Source organism: Coregonus clupeaformis, chromosome 12 (assembly GCF_020615455.1).
Source record: "Coregonus clupeaformis isolate EN_2021a chromosome 12, ASM2061545v1, whole genome shotgun sequence".
NCBI classification, from domain to species: Eukaryota; Metazoa; Chordata; class Actinopteri; order Salmoniformes; family Salmonidae; genus Coregonus; species Coregonus clupeaformis.
Window position 1 is genome coordinate 39,347,602 of NC_059203.1, and position 20,496 is coordinate 39,368,097.

Here is a 20,496-nt window from a genome sequence, read left to right on the forward strand (position 1 = left end):
TCTGACGAGATGAGACCACAGACTGGTTCACTGAGGGTGGGAGCAGGACACGGGTCTATTCTGTAATTCTAGAGTATTGCTTGTGGTTTCATGGGTTAAGAGATGGGATGCTGCCATTTTATATGAGGAAGGGATTTCTCTATCACCTAGCTAACTGTGGTAATAGTGAGATAAAAAAATTTAAGAAAGTTGCAAACTCAGAAAGTATTCATACCCCTTGACCTATTCCACATTTTGTTGTGTTACAGCCTGAATTAAAAATGGATTAAATATATTTTTTTCTCTCACTGTTCTATACAGAACACCCCATAATGACAAAGTGAAAACATGTTTTTAGAAATGTTTGCAAATGTATGGAAAATGAAATACAGAAATATCTAATTTACATAAGTATTCACACCCCTGAGTCAATACTTTGTAGAATCACCTTTGGCAGCGATTACAGCTGTGAGTCTTTCTGGTTAACTCTCTAAGAGCTTTCCACACCTGGATTGTGCAACATTTGCCCATTATTCTTTTAGAAATTCTTCAACCTCTGTCAGTTTGGTTGTTGATCATTGCTAGACAACCATTTTCAGGTCTTGCCATATATTTTCAAGTAGATTTAAGTCAAAACTGTAACTCAGCCACTCAGGAACATTCACTGTCTTCTTGGTAAGCAACTCCAGAGTACATTTGGCCTTGTGTTTTAGGTTATTGTCCTGCTGAAAGGTGAATTCATCTTCCAGTGTCTTGTGGAAAGCAGACTGAACCAGGTTTTCCTGTAGGATTTTGCCTGTGCTCCATTCCATTAATTGTTTTATCCTGGAAAAACTCCCCAGTCCTTAATGATTACAAGCATACCCATAACATGATGCAGACACCACTATGCTTTAAAATATGGAATGTGGTACTCAGTAATGTGTTTTGGAGTTTCCCCAAACATAATACTTTGTATTCAGGACAAAAAGTTAATTGCTTTGCCACATTTTCTGCATTATTACTTTATTGCCTTGTTGCAAACAGGATGCATGTTTTCCAATGCCTCACAAAGAAGGGCACCTATTGGTAGATGGGTAAAAAAAAAAAAAAAAAAAAGCAGACATTGAATATCCCTTTGAGCATGGTGAAGTTATTAATTACACTTTGGATGGTGTATCAATATAAAGATACAGGCGTCCTTCCTAAGTCAGTTGCCAGAGAGGAAGGAAATCGCTCAGGGATTTCACCATGAAGCAAAACCGTTACAGAGTTCAATGGCTGTGATAGGAGAAAACTGAGGATAGATCAACAACATTGTGGTTACTCCACAATACTAACCTAATTGACAGAGTGAAAAGAAGGAAGCCTGTACAGAATAAAACTATTTTCAATTGTTTTACCCATCTACCAATAGGTGCCCTTCTTTGCGAGACATTGGAAAACCTCCCTGGTCTTTGTGGTTGAATCTGTGTTTGAAATGCACTGCTCGACTGAGGGACCTTACAGATAATTGTATGTGTGGGGTACAGAGATGAGGTAGTCATTCAACAATCATGTTAAACACTATTATTGCACACAGAGTGAGTCTATGCAACGTATTATGTGACTTGTTAAGCAATTTTTTACTCATTAACTTATTTAGGCTTGCCATAACAAATGGGTTGAATACTTATTGACTGAAGACATTTCAGCTTTTCATTTTGAATGAATTAGATGTTTTTTTTGAAAAACATAATTCCACTTTGATATTATGGAGTATTGTGTGTAGGCCAGTGACAAAACATCTCAATTTAATCCATTTAATATTCGGGCTGTAACACAACAAAATATGGAAAAAGTAAAATGGTGTGAATCCTTTCTGAAGGCACTGTGTGCGCCCAACAATTTAATGGGTAAACCTAATAGGTTTATCCATTAAATTGTTGGGAGTATATATAGAGTGAGCGACTTTCTTTACTTATTTTTAGACAGTTTACACTTTGTTAGTCAGCAGCTCTACAAAAAAAATTGAAGACTGAATGTAATTAACATCAATGCTTGACTTGGAATGAAATAGCTGCCAGTGCTCATTTTGGGTGTCGGTACTGAAACATTTAGAAGCCGGTATTCAGTTCCCGTGAGCTCCTGATGTACATACATAAATCCAGTATTAGTCCTTAAGTCTGTAACATTAATTTGTTTTCTCAACCCACCACATATCAACAAAAGAGAATACATTACTGCAGTAATAAATTGATCAAGTTTTTTGGGATTGTAAATAATGACAGCATTAGTGTAAGTCAGACAGTGACTCAGAATCATCTTCACATTGTTTTATTGTAGGTCTTATATATTATTGTCTTAGGACAGATTAAATTGTTGTTGATAATATTATACATAAGATATGCACACACAGCTCAGCTTGCAAGGTACAGTGACAACAATCAATTCATACTGTTCATAAACAAAGACCAGGTTTCCTTTTCAACAGTAAGTTATTTAACATTATTTAGTTCCAGGGAACACAGTAGAATGCAGCATGACAAAGAGAGAGGTCATGTACACACAAACAAATCCGTACATTGTGTTGGTTTATATACGATGATAGGTGGTTGTTGTAATACTGTCAGTTAAGATATAGTACAGGAATACTGTTTTCATCTGACTGATGCAGTTTGATAATAACCAGTGTTCTGTCTCTAGATCAAGCCCAAAGCTCTGTCCTGTAGTTGGACCTGAGACTTGACACACACACACCAGCCATATGCTGCAACACTAATGCACACACATGGAGTAGCAGTATAATCCCTGCTGCAGCTACATTTATTCTGTGGTTTTCCTAATACAACAACTTGTTACAATAGAGCCCTCCTCTGAAGTCCTGTAACATGTACAACTACTTACATTAGGTACATGTATGATGCTATAAACTACAGGAGAAGGACCTGCTTTTCATGGTATTGTCTAGGCAGGGCATTCACATTGATGTAAAGATAGTTGTGTTTTTTTAAATGGTCTGACAACGTAATAATGCCCCCCACACTAAAATTGCCATGAAATCCATTCTTGATCGATAACACAAGTGACACAATATAGTCTCATTGCCACCGTGTCAAGTGTTTGCATAACATCTTTGACAGACAGAATCAACCTGAACCTGCATATTTGAATTGCATTTACATAATTAATAATGTATGGTACATTCAATTACACACAATGATGTACATTTCCATTGAAGACAGTCTGTATCTAGTTCTACGGTAGCAGCATACATTTGAAAATGTGAAACTAATTCTGTACAGAGTACAAGATGAATCCTCAATGTCCGTATCCACACTGTAAACAAACAGGCTGCTTACCTTAGAAGAAAAGAAGACTCATCATTATACAAATAACCAGCATGCCATGATATAAAGCTCCATCTCTGATTATGCCTGGGTTTGACACCCATTTTAAATTGCTCTGTTATCAATTGAATGTAAAGTGAATATAGGAATAGTAATGGAGTCCCGCCAACAGTTGAGGGTTTAAACACAGGATATCTGGGCTCTTTAGTGGAACATGATGATGCTCTGTCATCCGCCATAAGGTCTGGGAAAATACTGTCTCTGTCTACCATAAGCCTCATCATTGATATCCTGTTTGTTAGGGGACAACCATCACCCCTCCCCACCCCATTAGCTGTAGGCAGGAGCCATGTGGGTAAAACTAACAACATGAAACTTATCTTACACACACACACCACACTGATGATTTTCGTGGTGTTGGGTGTATTATCAACTCCGATCAATATATTCATGACTTTTCTCATTTGGTGTCTTCAGCCGCATTGGAAATCCATCTTGGAGCGAAGAAGGGAGGCGGGAAGCCCCACAACCAACCTCGCAGTCATCCATTGCAGTCTGCATTCTGAAACCATTTTACTCAATTCCACACTGGTGGCCGAAATGGTCAGCTCGTGTCAATGCAACACTAGATAGGGGAAGTTCAATGAATCACTGTGTGTGTGTTTGCATGTGTGTGTGTGTGTGTGTGTGTGTGTGTGTGTGTGTGTGTGTGAAAGAGCTGCATGTGAGTCATGTAAGTATGCTTCCACATACATGATCATACACACATATGTGTGTGCATCAGAAGTGAATATATATGTAACTTTAAGAATATACACAATATCAAGATGATCTTTAAACAAGTTTTTGTCTTGACATAATTCTTGTTTGTCACCCCATACTTACATGTTAGTTTCATTTACATATCTATGATTCATTGATATCATGAGAATGACAAAACACATGACAAACAAATGGGTGTGTGGGTGTGTGTATTAAATTAACATTTCTATATACACACTTGCAGATTAGATGCCTTGTAACAGCACTTGGTTTGGAATGTTATGGTTTGGCCATTATCTAGACATTAAAAACACAGAGCCATTATTATATTTCCTTTTCCCATTGCATCTGTTTCTCTAAATACTGTGTGTTTTAGCAATGGAGTATGAGAGAGAGAGGGAGAGAGAAAGAGGGAAAAAAAGAGAGCGTAGAGAAAGAAGAAAGAGAGTGGTTGTGAGAATCAGGTTGGATGAGGATCCTGAAAAAGTTGCTGTATTTGTTTGCCTGGGAGATTGTTTGTATGTGGTTGTGTGTGTGTTTGTGTGTGTAACATGTGGCTGCCTTCAGTCGGGGTAGATGAGGAAGCCAGAGAAGGTGCTGTATTTGTTGGTGTTTCCTCCATGAACTTTGCCCCCGTCGAGCTGCACGCACACCTCGTCCCCCACGTCCAGGTGCAGGATGACACTGTTAGAGGCATAGTCATAGTTCAGATCAGCATCCTGGGCTATGGCACTGGCCCTCACCTGAGAGAGACACAGAGAGAGAGAGAAACAGAGTGAGAGAGAGAAACAGAGAGCGCGAGAGAAAGAGACAGAGGGGGGGTAGGTTGCAGAAAGTGACTAACATGCTGACCACAAAAACATTTGTTTTTACACAAAAACATTTGTTTTTACACATACATGTTATTCAATCATTTCATCCAAACTGCTCGCGCGTGTCAACAAGCGTCTGCGTAGAAAGTCCTGCCTCTCCCATCTCCTCAATGGTTTTTAGGAGTATACAGTATACCCACGTGGGTGATTGAAAGCTGAACCTTTCAGTTACTGGCCCAACTGTAATGTATTAAGATTATGACTTTGCTAATGGTTTTAAGTGGAACCTGAGAGGATGTTTATTTAGTGTCAGAGGGAATGGTTTTAGTGTGACACCCCACATAGGACAGAGAAGTCTGTGTGTTGTAGACAGGGGATTGGACAGTAGAGGGAGCCACCCATATTTTGGGGAAGATTATATATACTGGGTTTAAACGAAGAAGAGGTTAGAGCAGACATTGCAATTTGGGAACCACTGCTCTCCGGGTGGTCATGACATCCGTAAACTTATGCTGAAATCTTGTGATATGAATAAACCTTATGATCAAAGTTCAGTATAAGCGGACTCCTTTGTTTAACAGCAATAACTAGCAACATTGACTCGACACTACACAACGCTCTTAACCGCTAGGATACCTGCTGCCCCATAGACTGAGGTTAGCTCATGTTAATTTACAACTACCTTTCCAAGATGGCATCATCTCCCCCAACACACATATACTATAAATCATAAATATTCACTGGTAATAGCCCAGAAGAAGGTATATCGGTATATACTGTACATATCACCAAATCCTCTTGGTGATAATTTCCTTTATTTTCACCTCTCTCTTTCTCTCAGCTTCCCTCACCAATCTTCCCTTTCTATTAATCAATTATCTCTCCATCTCTCTCGCTCTCCTCCCATCTCCCTCTTTATTCTCTCTCACTGAGCCATTTAATATGATTTCCTCCTTCACTCAGGGGTCTTGGTATAATGTCATCAGTACAGAGGCCTTGCTGTCCAATGGGCATGTATCGCTCCAAATAGATGAGCTGTGCATTGACCTTTGACTCAGAACCTCCATTGAGAACACAAACTTGCACTAAATCGATTTAATGGGATGTTCAGCAACCTGTTGCAGTGGGACAATTATAGAGATCGCCTCCTAGATGGTTTAGTTGGGGTCAGGGAAGACATGCTTCACCAGAGTGTCAATCTCAAAATCTGAAATTGTTGCATGTTGCGTTTATATTTTTGTTCAGTATAGTACTTTAGAAACTCTCACCAGTCATGCATTTATATGCCTCAGAAAATGATAAAAGTATATTCCATTTATATTCATCATACATGGTATACAGTGGGGGAAAAAAGTATTTAGTCAGCCACCAATTGTGCAAGTTCTCCCACTTAAAAATATGAGAGAGGCCTGTAATTTTCATCATAGGTACATGTCAACTATGACAGACAAATGGAGATTTTTTTTCTCCAGAAAATCACATTGTAGGATTTTTAATGAATTTATTTGCAAATTATGGTGGAAAATAAGTATTTGGTCACCTACAAACAAGCAAGATTTCTGGCTCTCACAGACCTGTAACTTCTTCTTTAAGAGGCTCCTCTGTCCTCCACTCGTTACCTGTATTAATGGCACCTGTTTGAACTTGTTATCAGTATAAAAGACACCTGTCCACAACCTCAAACAGTCACACTCCAAACTCCACTATGGCCAAGACCAAAGAGCTGTCAAAGGACACCAGAAACAAAATTGTAGACCTGCACCAGGCTGGGAAGACTGAATCTGCAATAGGTAAGCAGCTTGGTTTGAAGAAATCAACTGTGGGAGCAATTATTAGGAATTTGAAGACATACAAGACCACTGATAATCTCCCTCGATCTGGGGCTCCACGCAATATCTCACCCCGTGGGGTCAAAATGATCACAAGAACGGTGAGCAAAAATCCCAGAACCACACGGGGGGACCTAGTGAATGACCTGCAGAGAGCTGGGACCAAAGTAACAAAGCCTACCATCAGTAACACTACGCCGCCAGGGACTCAAATCCTGCAGTGCCAGACGTGTCCCCCTGCTTAAGCCAGTACATGTCCAGGCCCGTCTGAAGTTTGCTAGAGTGCATTTGGATGATCCAGAAGAGGATTGGGAGAATGTCATATGGTCAGATGAAACCAAAATAGAACTTTGTGGTAAAAACTCAACTCGTCGTGTTTGGAGGACAAAGAATGCTGACTTGCATCCAAAGAACACCATACCTACTGTGAAGCATGGGGGTGGAAACATCATGCTTTGGGGCTGTTTTTCTGCAAAGGGACCAGGACGACTGATCCGTGTAAAGGAAAGAATGAATGGGGCCATGTATCGTGAGATTTTGAGTGAAAACCTCCTTCCATCAGCAAGGGCATTGAAGATGAAATGTGGCTGGGTCTTTCAGCATGACAATGATCCCAAACACACCGCCCGGGCAACGAAGGAGTGGCTTCATAAGAAGCATTTCAAGGTCCTGGAGTGGCCTAGCCAGTCTCCAGATCTCAACCCCATAGAAAATCTTTGGAGGGAGTTGAAAGTCTGTGTTGCCCAGCGACAGCCCCAAAACATCTGCTCTAGAGGAGATCTGCATGGAGGAATGGGCCAAAATACCAGCAACAGTGTGTGAAAACCTTGTGAAGACTTACAGAAAACGTTTGACCTGTGTCATTGCCAACAAAGGGTATATAACAAAGTATTGAGAAACTTTTGTTATTGACCAAATACTTATTTTCCACCATAATTTGCAAATAAATTCATTAAAAATCCTACAATGTGATTTTCTGGAATTTTTTTTCTCATTTTGTCTGTCATAGTTGACGTGTACCTATGATGAAAATTACAGGCCTCTCTCATCTTTTTAAGTGGGAGAACTTGCACAATTGGTGGCTGACTAAATACTTTTTCCCCCCACTGTAACACAGGAAAACACACTTCTCATGGTATACACATTCTTTGTACACAAATGGCCTGTAATGAGTTGCACTACATCTTAAGTTGTGCCATTTATTAATTGTAGGTTTGTAGGCCTGATAACTAAAGCTGCTTATAATGAATAGTACCATCACCAGATAAATAGCCAACTGCTCAAGCATGGGATCCATTTAATCCTGGTAAAAGAAAATACACTAGCGCATCCATATTAATGATTGCAAATCTGATACCCTCACTCCATCCTTGTCTCTCTCCCAGGGTTTAGGCCTGGCTGAGGATATGTTCCATCATCTCAACCTTTCAGGCGAGACTAAACTAACCATTTCTCCACAAACTTGTTGGCAATAATGAGTTATTTTTGCACATATCAAACATTTAACTCATTCGTTTCCCATAGTCTTATAGCCAGGCTATCTGTTTCCATGTACAGCTTGTTGCTTGGGCCTTTTCTCTTCTTCCTGAAGACTTAAATTAATCGATACATTCCTTTTGTTTTTAATTCAGCTCACATCACTCCATTAATTGTTGTGTCTCTCCCTCTCCATCTAACATCTACTCCATCATCCTTCCTCCGTCCACTCCCCCTCACTATCTCTTCATTCTGGACCCATCTATCCATCTTTTTTCGTTCTTTCCCCAGAATGAGATGCAGGTCACGCTCACAGTTTCTTCCCCCGCCATGGCAGTGTTGGCGGGAGAGGCGGCTAAGCGTGTCACTGTCCGCTCTAAATCGGATTGATTAACGGCGCGCTGCTGTGGCAGGTCTCCCGGGACCCCCCTCCACCAGCCCCCCCACTCCCAAACTCCAGATGCGTTAGGCCAGGCTACAGGGTTCGGTAATTGGTAGTCGAACAGCCATGCCAGCTCCCTCCCTAATAGCTCCCACTCCTCAATAACTCCATACAATCACAATAAATGGGGCCACAGAATAGGCTACTGTGGTCAGATGGGCTCAAGAAACAGTGGTGGGAGGTCAGAATACAAATGCATTATATTTGTCTATAAAAGCTGCTGGACTAGTAGGATTTATTTTCCTTAGTAGTCTACATTGTTTTTTTATGTATCTCAGGTGGACTGGAGATATATACTGAACAAAGATATAAACGCAACATGTAAAGTGTTGGTCCCATGGTTTCATGAGCTGAAATAAAAGATCCCAGAATTTTTCCATACGCACAAAAAGCTCAAGTTTTGAGGGAGTGTGCAATTTGCATGCTGACTGCAGGAATGTCCACCAGAGCTGTTGCCAGAGAATGTAATGTTCATTTCTCCACCATAAGCCACCTCCAACGTCGTTTTAGAGAATTTGACAGTATGTATTACCGGCCTCACATCTGCAGACCACGTGTAACCACTCATTCTGATAGGCTGGGCCTGGCTCCCAAGTGGGTGGCCCTATGCTCTCCCAGGCCCACCCATGGCTGCGCTCCTGCCCAGTCATGTGAAATCCATAGATTAGGGCCTAATGAATTCATTTCAATTGACTGATTTCCTTATATGAACTGTAACTCAGTAAAATCTTTGAAATTGTTGCATCTATATTTTTGTTCAGTATATAAAGGAATTGCATCTATAAAGATATTTTGCGATCTTCTATAGACTACCTCTCTCTGAGAGGAATGAATGACTCCCTTGAGGAGGATCTGTTGTGTGGTTTTTGTATGTGAGCAGAGAGGCTGACTTGCAGTCGGTCCCAACATCTGTTTACATGGTTGAGTGGCATTAATCCCCTGACATTCTCTGAGTTGTTTTGAGGGGCGGACAAGGAGGAGAACGTTTCCAGGAGAATATTTTTCTGTAGATGTATAGGCAGTTTATGTTAATCTACACTGGGTTGTTGTGGTTTAGGGTTAAGGTTAGTATTCAGTTTGGTATTTGCCTGCCTGGATGGACATCCTTTCAATTATTCATCTGTCATTTTCTCTTGGTAGCACTTGGTCATTCCTGTTTCACAGGTGGGAAATCTGTGTAGAATTGTGTTAGCAATACAACTACGAACCAAAGCTAGTCAGTAGGGATGTCATGATATATCGTCATTTAGGTATCGGACGATATATTGTCTAATCAGTATCAACGGTACAGGTGTCAACGGTACAGGCTGGTGGCGGTGGTGTAATGTTGTGGGGAATGTTTTCCTGGCACACGTTAGATCCCTTGATACCAATTGAGCAACGTTTCCATGCCCCAAAGAATTCAGGCTGTTCTGGAGGCAAAGCGGGGTCTGACCCGGTACTAGATGGGTGTACCTAATAAACTGATTGTATATTGTTTAATGGTATCAGACGATATATTGCCATATCAGTATCGGCCGACAATGGCAAAAAAACTAACATAAAAATGGTATCGGCCAATTTATTTCAGAGGCAATTTGATATATACTGAACAAAAATATAAACGCAACATGTAAAGTGTTGGTCCCATGGTTTCATGAGCTGAAATAAATGATCCCAGAAATGTTCCATACGCACAAAAGCTTATTTCTCTCAAATGTTGTGCACATCCCTGTTAGTGAGCATTTCTCCTTTGCCAAGATAATCCATCCACCTGATAGGTGTGGCATATCAAGAAGCTGATTAAACAGCATGATCATTATACAGATGCACCTTGTTCTGGGGACAATAAAAGGCCACTTTAAAATGTGCAGTTTTGTCACACAACACAAAGCCACAGATGTCTCAAGTTGAGGGAGCGTGCAATTGGCATGCTGACTGTATGTCCAACCGGCCTCACAACCGCAGACCACGTGTATGGCGTTGTGTGGGCGAGCGGTTTGCTGATGTCAATGTTGTGAACAGAGTGCCCTGTGTAGGTGGGGTTATGGTATGGGCAGGCATAAGCTATGGACAACGAACACAATTGCATTTTATCGATGGCAATTTGAATGCACAGAGATACCGTACTCACCAGACATGTCACCCATTGAGCATGTTTGGGATGTTCTGGATCAACATGTATGACAGTGTGTTCCAGTTGCTGTCAATATCCAGCAACTTCGCACAGCCATTGAAGAGGAGTGGAACAACTTTCCACAGGCCACAATCAACAGCCTGATCAACTCTATGTGAAGGAGATGTGTCGTGCTGCATGAGGCAAATAGTGGTCACACCAGATACTGACTGGTTTTCTGATCCACGGCTCTAACCCAGTCATGTGAAATCCATAGTTTAGCGCCTAATTTATTTATTTCAAATTTACTGATTTCCTTATATGAACTGTAACTGTTTTGATAAGAACGTTTTTTTTCTTCAGAAAATTTATTAAATTATATATCCTTGGAATGTTCTAACATTCACTAAAATGTGTGCATAACATCTAACAACCACCACAGAACATTCCCCCAAAGTTCTCATTCGGTTTCCAGGTAATGTAATAACACAATGTCCAAGTAATGTTTTTTGAACATACTACCACAACAAAATATGAGAACAACATTCTGGGAACTTACTTGGAACATCAGGTGAATGTTTTATACAAACATTGTATAATCATCAGCACAACTGGACAGTTTTTGTGTTATGAGAACATTTGCCGCAACCTAACAAAATGTGCTCTGGGAACTTTCACAGAACCAATTTTCAAGCTTTCAGAGCAATTGGCCAGCTTTTATTTAACCTATGACACTGCACACTCTTGAATTCAAGGGCAAATGCCATGAGCGTTCTGTCTATTTGAATAGCCCATATGTTAAAGAGTCATAAGAAGGGCTGTGACAGTGCTGGTGTTTACATCTCCTCCCTCCAATGACCCTTTAAACATGTCATTCAGCTAATTATATTTGCTAGCGATAAGGAGGCCTGGTTATTTATGACTCTTCTGGCATGGATCCATAGGGGACATTACTTCACCAAGGCTCAGACAGCAGAAAATATATGCCGTCGCTGACATTTAATGTGTCATGTTTATGATTAATGTATGGTTGCATTGTACTTCCTATATAACCTAGTGGCCCAACAGCAATTCTGACCAACAATGAAGCTTCATGGTATAACATTTTAAAACAATGTTGGTGAAACCAATATATGAAAAAGAGAATACATGATTATACAGTGTTATTTATGATGTTACCTTCAACTCTAAAGTAATTGCATGGTCAAACAGCAAAGAGTAATTTGTGTAAATGAATAGAGCATAGGCTACCAATTACAGATGAAAGATGGTTCTGTTTTTGAGTCCACAAGCTCAAATCAAATGACTATGTAGTGGCAAAAAAGTCAATATGAATCATAATTTCAAAGATTTCATTACCATTATATTGTTAAGCCAGGAGGCCGACAGAAACAGGAGGAGCAGTCAGAGAGAACCAGAGCAGTGAGTCTCAATTTGGTCTCGTAGTAACTATCAAAATGAAACCTTGTTTCCTTTAAGAGGTGAGGAGGGGGGTGCAGTGGGAATGTGAAATAGAGAAAGGCAAATCAGGAATATTGTCAACTGCAGTGGAGATTGATATCGACAAGGGAGTACATTTCTGTCTGTTGGCCAAATGCCGTGCCGACTTGAGCTGCTGCTGGGGAGAGCGAGGGCCCGTGGGACGACAGGAAGGATAACACCGCCTCCACTTTTCATTAGGGGCACCATTAAATAGGGGGGCGGGGAGAGAGAGAGAGAGAGAGAGAGAGAGAGAGAGAGAGAGAGAGAGAGAGAGAGAGATGGAGAGAGGGAGCTAAAGACACACAAAGAGGAGAGCGGGAGGTGGAGGCAGAGAGGCCGTGGAGAACAGGAGGAAGAGAAGTAGAAGCAAGTACAGGGGAAAGAGGGAATCGGGTAAAGAGAAAATAGAGGAGAGAGACGGTGAAAAAGAGTGGAAGTGAGAGAGATTTAGAATGAGAGCACATAGGAGAGAGCAGCTGCGTGTCACTTTAACAGTCTAAGCACAAGACCGGGGTGAGGGGAGCCAAACTGGAGGGGGGCTGGAGTGATGGGGAGGGAGGGAGCCTGTTGGATAACAAACTGATCAAGCAAACCTATTTCTGGAGGGCAGGAATGAGACTTGGGAGGTGGGAGTCTGTGTAGTCTCTGTTATTTTGGTGTTTTGCAGTGGTGCCCTGCTCCTCTGGTAATAAAACTGACAGGATTCATTCACCGTGATGTACAGACCTCTCAGAGCGGAGCGAGACGATTGAGAGGGGTCTCTTAAACTCACCTGTGGGACCACTATATATATATATGGGAAGAGAGGCAGGGGTATGGAGGACTGATGGAAATATCCAGTTTATACAATATTCTCTCTCTCTCTCTCTCTCTCTCTCTCTCTCTCTCTCTCTCTCTCTCTCTCTCTCTCTCTCTCTCTCTCTCTCTCTCTCTCTCTCTCTCTCTCTCTCTCTCTCTCTCTCTCTCTCTCTCTCTCTCTCTCTCTCTCTCTCTCTCTCTCTCTCTCTCTCTCTCTCTCTCTCTCTCTCTCTCTCTCTCTCTCTCTCTCTCTCTCTCTCTCTCTCTCTCTCTCTCTCTCTCTCTCTCACTCACTCACTCACCATTAGAGTGGTGGTTGTGGAAGCCTTTTAGCAGCCGTGTGAGTCTGACCCCTAATTGTCATGCTAAATGCTAATATATTGCCATCACTCTGGACCTAAGGTGTCAAGATGTTGATTAGAAAGTCTCTAATTGGCGCTGGCCTGGAATGTTCCAATGGTGGAGACAGTTTAATTGGATATAAAAGGGTTTCAGCTACAGACAGCTCTACCTGCAGAGCATCAACTATGAAGCAGCCAAAGGTTGCGCAATGACATTAAGTAATGTGCCACTTAGTCAGTGACTGGCCCCTATTGACAATTTGGAAAATATTAATATTGGAATTATTGCGATTTTACCAATACAAGCACGCAGGAAGGCAGACACACAAGCATGCATGCACGCAGACACATTTTCTTGGGCCTTGCTAACCAGCGTTTTATCCTCCATATCATCTGATTACAATGCCACCTATGTGTGTGGTTAGGTCACGCAAACATCACGTGACTGATTAAACATTTACTTCACATGTTGAGCCAATCCTAAGACATCTCACACTGCTGACATTTTCACAAAGTGATCAAGCTGTCATGGTGGCGAGAAATTCTTCATTGGCTAACTTTAGTTCCCTCATTATATAATACAATGAGTCATGGGTAATTCCATACTTTTAGCCTTTACTGTCTATTCTTGCAAATGTTATATATATATATAATGTCATATACATTTCCATGATCTCTAAGGGCTAAATGTTCTGTATCCCCCTTACACAGGAAATGGTCTTTATCAAACAAATCCTGACATTTGAACACTCCTCAATGAGAAAGCCCAACCTTTGGGATGAACTTTTGAAGGAGTGGGAGGCAAAATGAGAAGGAAAACAAAGATGAAACAAAAGACAGAAAAAGGAAGAGAAGGGAGGCCTATTAGTCTGCACTGTGTAAAGGCCTCAGTGATAATTAGAGAAATGAATGGACATATACAGTATAATGGTTGTGTGTGAGAGAGAGAGAGAGAGAGAGAGAGAGAGAGAGAGAGAGAGAGAGAGAGAGAGAGAGAGAGACGGCAAAACTGCATTTTTGGTGTACTGACCTAATAATAATAATAAGGGGGGTGCTTATATTTGTCCTAATTCACACATGTAAAAGTGTGTATTAATACGCATGTGTGAATTGGAAATGAGACATTATCAATGGAGCAATTAGGGTTAAGTGCCTTGCTCAAGGGCATATCAACAGATTTTTCACCTTATCGGCTTGGGCATTCAGTTACTAGCCCAACGCTCCAATTTAGGGATGGGCAACTGGTGGTCCCCTTTTGTAGGCCCGTGGATCAATTTTTTTCCCCCGGGGTCTCAACTTACTGTTGAGAGTTAGAATAGTAGAATACACAAGGTGCAATTTCGAAATTTGGTTGCGCATCAGCAGTTTTTCTCTTGTTATGTCAGTCACTGACAGTCAATCAATTAGCCCATGTCAGCTAACATTTTTTAGATTGGTAAGTTAGTCTAGCCAGCTATCTAAACTTCTAGTAATCATTGTCGAATTACTGACCAGGGGGCCCCCCATTGACTTTTAGTCACTCTCACCCACCCCCCATTGAATTTTTTAGTCACTCTCACTCAGATATCATATTAAAAACGGCAAACATCTCTCTCCACCCTATGGCAAAATGTGTAGAATTGCAGGAAATTAGCTGTAAAACTGCAAATCTTTCTATCCGCCCCATGGCAAAACAAGTATAATTGCAATTGCATGATATTAGTTATAAAATTGCAAAATCTTGCTGGAAATTGACTAAAACTTCTATGTTTCTCTCTGCTGTCAAGAGGGGGCCTCCTAAAATGTTTAACTCAGAAGGTGGGGGGTGCCCCCCCAACAAAACTTAACTTAGGGCCCCCAAAAAGGCAAGGGCCGGCTCTGAATGCATGTGTGGGTATGGATGTGGGTACACAGACCAGCGAGCCACTGCGGCCCATCATGATGAGCTCAGATTTTTTGTGGCCCCCAACCCAATCAATGTTGCCCATCCATGCTCTAACCACTAAGCTCCCTGCAACCCTGACTTAGGAAACAGTACATGATGAAAATAACCATCGCTTGGAAAATGTGCCCTACTATAAAACGTAGGGGCTGTAATGCAAAAGTTATGTTCTTTATGGTTATACAATACACGTACATTTCCTAGGAAGAGTAATGAAAATGCACTTATATCAAAACTTTGCTGTTGCAGTTTCAAAGCCACCTGTATGTCTTACAAAAGCTGGATGACAAGGGAAAGGTAAAACAACTGTAGTCATTAATTAGCAGACAGTATCTGGAAGGCTGTTCTAAACTAACACCTCCACTGAAACCCACAGTAATTAGTAGCTACTAATCCTGACAGCGGACACGTCAGGCTCACTAAATAAGATCCAGCGCTTCACACGTGTCACACAGTCGCCCACAAATAAGCTACTAGCTACTAGCATCATTAATTAATGAGCTAATTGAGTCGATGTTGGACCGGATCCATTCTGAAGTGAACATGACTGTGTTTTCGTATCAAAATAGTATAACCATTTGTATATGTCCTACATTGACACTGCACTATCCAACTGAATGGAAAATACACTCTAACTCTCCAGTTGTATGTCCTCTGTGAGAAGTGCAAAGAGCTGCGCCGTGTGAAGCAGGAATCAGGGCAGCGGTTCCAATGTTGTGTTGGGCTTAATTAGTGCTTGGTCTGTCCTCCAGGTTTCTTTTTCCAATAGGTCAAATCAAACCAAATGCCACAGTCCTGTAATGGGGACATGGAGTCACAGGTGGCACAATGCTTCTGAGCAGACATGTTGGGTCTAAATGGGTTAGCAGCAGCTCTTTAAACACTGCACTGGACTCATCATAATCTATTAGTCATAGAAGAAATATGCGGCCAACGTGGGATGGGCCTAGACACTCCCAAAATGACCAACCCATGCCCCGGCTATAAATATTCATGATAATCCCACTCCCAGCTCATCATCGCAAAGGGCAAAATCTATATTGGTTGTAAATTATAAATTCATAGGAAAGGTCACTTGCTTTAACAAAAATCATTTTGTGGCTTAAGAAACATGGAGAGTGGAGATCTGACGGCTCAGTAGGGTATGCAGGCTTGTCAGTTGTGAGGATCAGACATAATTTCCCTCCTAATCATAGCTGTCTAATAGGTACACTGGACAAGATGTCAAGGAACACGTGAAGGATTCATTATCTATTTAGCAATATCAGATATTCAGAGATCTACGACTGTCAATAAGGTATTTGATTCAATTAACTTCTTCCACCTTTCTGTCCTTACACTGGCCTTGTTCTCTTTCACTCCATCTCCCCTCTTTCGTTCATTCTATCCCTCCTCATCTGGCTTCTTTATGTTGATCTGATCCTGCCCTCTCATGTTGGCCTTGCTGTAGCTGTGTCTCTCATCCCCCTATGCCCGCTCTCCTCTGTTTATCCATCCATCTTTCTCTCCTCTCTTGATCTCTCTGTCGCCCCACTTGTCTGCAGCCTGCCTCCCTTTACAGGCATCTCTCCCCCAGCTGTCTTAATCCCACCTCCCTTTGATGTGCTGTGGATAAACTGTATCTCTGTGTCAATATGACACAATTTAAACGCACAACCTAGATCTGCCTTTTGAGTTATAGTCAATGTAAATTACACTTACAGTACATAATAATTCTCTCCCACAATGAAATCGGGGAGGGAACTGTGAATCTGTCTCCGTCCGTTAGTACATTCGTACGTTAGTCACATGCGATATCTCAGACACCCCTGGCCCGATTTTGATGAAACTTGGAAGAATTATGCATCTTGCCATAGAGATCCGTTATTTACAAAATTACACTAATTGGTCAGATGGTGGCGCTATAACAAGAAATTGAATATGCTAACTTTGAAAGGCCACACCCCTCACCCCGATTGACCTAAAGTCATGTAATTCGGTACATAAGTCCCCCTCCTCACAAGGAACAAATATGCCTCAGGGACCCATTAGGTCTGCCATGATGGATTTTCCACCATTTAGAATTTTGTGAAAAACACTTAAAACGCTACTCTTTTGGCACGGTATGACCGATCTGCACAAAACTTAACATGTGGCATCTATGGACAAAGTTCTCTCACGTCAATATTTTCCATATTAGTGCCTAAAACAACACGGCCGCTATTGACCAATAAACAATTACATGGGGGTGGTCTGGCACATAAATGCATATAAATCAGTCAAGGATATTCGTATTGTAACATACACATGTTGCAAACACTGTCAAGACTCAACATATGCAAGAACATTCATATCGACCACACGGTGGCGCTATAACGGGCACGTGTTTATATCGCTTAATCTGTTTGACTCTTACTGCTTTCACAAAGGATTTACTGTATTTTGGCTGTAAAAATAAATTGGGCCATGTTTGTATGACCCCCTTACAAACAGGCCCATTTGTACCACATTCTTGCCTGCATACACATGTTTTACCTCCCGTGAACACTGTGAAACCACTGTCTTATAAAAAAGTGATATTTTGAAACAGAGCCCAAACATTTAATCTCTTTCCTACCCTCACTCCACTTTGTTAGGGTGCAGGCGTAGGGTCTTACATTGAGAATATCTTCATCATGATACCGCTAGAAAATAATAGCAATCCTATTTTCAAAAGCATTTCAGTCTCGTGTTCATCTTTCATAACCTCTGCAGGCTTTTGGAGTTGCCTATATGCGATCGAGCAAAATAATAGGCCTACACTTGATTCGGGCTACATTATTGCATGCTAAATGTTTCTGATCAGTGATCGATGAGCAAACGAATAGATGAGCTATACCACCTCCACTTATTTGCACAGCCAGAAACCACTTAGCCAAATAGCCTATAGATGGAGATTCAGTTAAACAAAATCACATTGATTGAGACAAATCAGTGAAGTCACAGGCTTTTGGTCAGGAGTAGGCCTAGGATTCTAAGCGACTGCGAGTGAAGAGCAAAATAATCCACATGCTGGCAAAATGTTCTAATAAATGAGCCAACTAGACAAGATGACCATGAGCAGCACTCACCTCAACTTAGCTAACATTTCCCCAGCCTAATTGTAGCCTATCCAATATCCAAACAGAGATTCAGTGAAAACAAAAATCTGACATCGATTGATTTATCAAGACTAATTGACCACACGCGGGTAGGCTATTGCTTCAAATGTATTACAATGATTGGATAACTTTGGGAGTTTCAGTAAACAACCATTTGATACATGCCTTCAATTGCATTAGCCTACTTTCTTACAATATTTTCGTCATTCAGTGATATTTATTCCCACAGTAATTCTTTATGGCTCCATCCAGTTGTTGTTAAGAAAACAGTGCATGCTTGGTGGGATATGCGAAGAGATGGGAGAAGTGACATGCCTCACAAAGCTAACTTTGAAAGGCCACCCCCTCACCCCGATTGACCTAAAGTCATGAAGGTACAGTGTATTCTGACAATATTCAGACCCCTTGACTTCTTCCACATTTTGTTACGTCACAGCCTTATTCTAAAATTGATTAAATTGTTTTTTTTATCCTCATCAATCTACACACAAAGCAAAAACAGGTTGTTAGAAATTTGTGCAAATATGACATTTACATAAGTATTCAGACCCTTTACTCAGTACTTTGTTGAAGCACCTTTGGCAGCGATTACAGCCTAGAGTCTTCTTGGGTATGACACTACAAGCCTGGCACTTCTTTATTTGGGGAGTTTCTCCCATTCTTCTCTGCATATCCTCTCAAGCTCTGTCAGGTTGGATGGGGAGCGTCGCTGCACAACTATTTCAGGACTTTCTGGAGATGTTCAATTGGGTTCAAGTCCGGGCTCTGGCTGGGCCACTCAAGGACATTCAGAGACTTGTCCCGAAGCCACTTCTGCGTTGTCTTGGCTGTGTGCTTAGGGTAGTTGTCCTGTTGGGAGGTGAACCTTCACCCCAGTCTGAGATCCTGAGAAGGTTTTCATCAAGGATCTCTCTGTACTTCGCTCCGTTCATCTTTCCCTCGATCCTGACTAGTCTCCCAGTCCCTGCCGCTGAAAAACATCCCCACAGCATGGTGCTGCCACCACCATGCTTCACCGTAGGGATGGCATTCAGGCCAAATAATTCAACCTTGGTTTTATCAGACCAGAGACTTTTCTTTCTCATGGTCTGAGTCCTTTAGGTGCCTTTTGGCAAACTCCAAGCGGGCTGTCATGTGCCTTTTACTGAGGAGTGGCTTCCGTCTGGCCACTCTACCATAAAGGCCTGATTGGTGGAGTGCTGCAGAGATGGTTGTCCTTCTGGAAGGTTCTCCTATCTCCACAGAGGAACTCTGGAACTCTGTCAGCGTGACTATCGGGTTCTTGGTCACCTCCCTGACCAAGGCCCTTCTCTCCCGATTGCTCAGTTTGGCCGAGCGGCCAGCTCTAGGAAGAGTCTTGGTGGTTCCAAACTTCTTCCATTTAAGAATGATGGAGGCCACTGTGTTCTTGGGGACCTTCAATGCTGCAGAAATATTTTGGTATCCTTCCCCAGATCTGTGCCTCGACAAAATCCTGTTTAGGAGCTCTACGGACAATTTCTTCGACCTCATGGCTTGGTCTTTGCTCTGACATGCACTGTCAACTGTGGGACCTTATATAGACAGGTGAGTACCTTTCCAAATCATGTCCAATCAATTGAATTTACCACAGGTGGACTCCAATCAAGTTGTAGACACATCTCAAGGATGATCAATGGAAACAGGATGCACCTGAGCTCAATTTTGAGTCTCATAGCAAAGGGTCTGAATACTTATGTAAATAAGGTATATATTTTTTGCAAAAATGTCAAAAAACCTGTTTTCACTTTGTCAATCCATAACGGATTTTCGTGGGGGACGACATGTTTACTGTTGCCTTGTTTAAAAGTAGAGTTATTGACTGGATACTCAGAAGGACAGGTACAACAACTAAAATGGGACATGGGAGGGGGAGCAACAACGGACAAATCAAATGTTTTGATTTCTGACACAATCCAAACAGTATGCCTACACACCGCAAATACCAAACATTGACATTGATATTGGTACTCCTTGCTGTAACTTTGATGTTGATCCGTTAGTCTCTAGCGTTGGCTAAGAAATGTTCTCCCAGGGTTGTGTTTTTGTAATTGATCCCATCAGTTAGCTCCCCTATAAGAGCTCTTGTCTATTCATTGCAGAGTGGGCCTGTG

The 20,496-nt window shown here is 41.6% G+C and overlaps 1 protein-coding gene across 1 annotated transcript in view; it reads right to left on the reverse strand.

Moving 5' to 3' along the window:
* Positions 1-2,256: 2,256 nt before the first annotated feature.
* Positions 2,257-20,496, reverse strand: part of LOC121577625 (complement C1q-like protein 4) — a 31,562-nt gene continuing 13,322 nt past the window's right edge. The window contains exon 2 of the mRNA XM_041891370.2: positions 2,257-4,792. Within this exon, the coding sequence (XP_041747304.1) occupies positions 4,613-4,792 (180 nt within the window). The 3' untranslated portion in view covers positions 2,257-4,612. The remainder of the gene's footprint in view (positions 4,793-20,496) is intronic.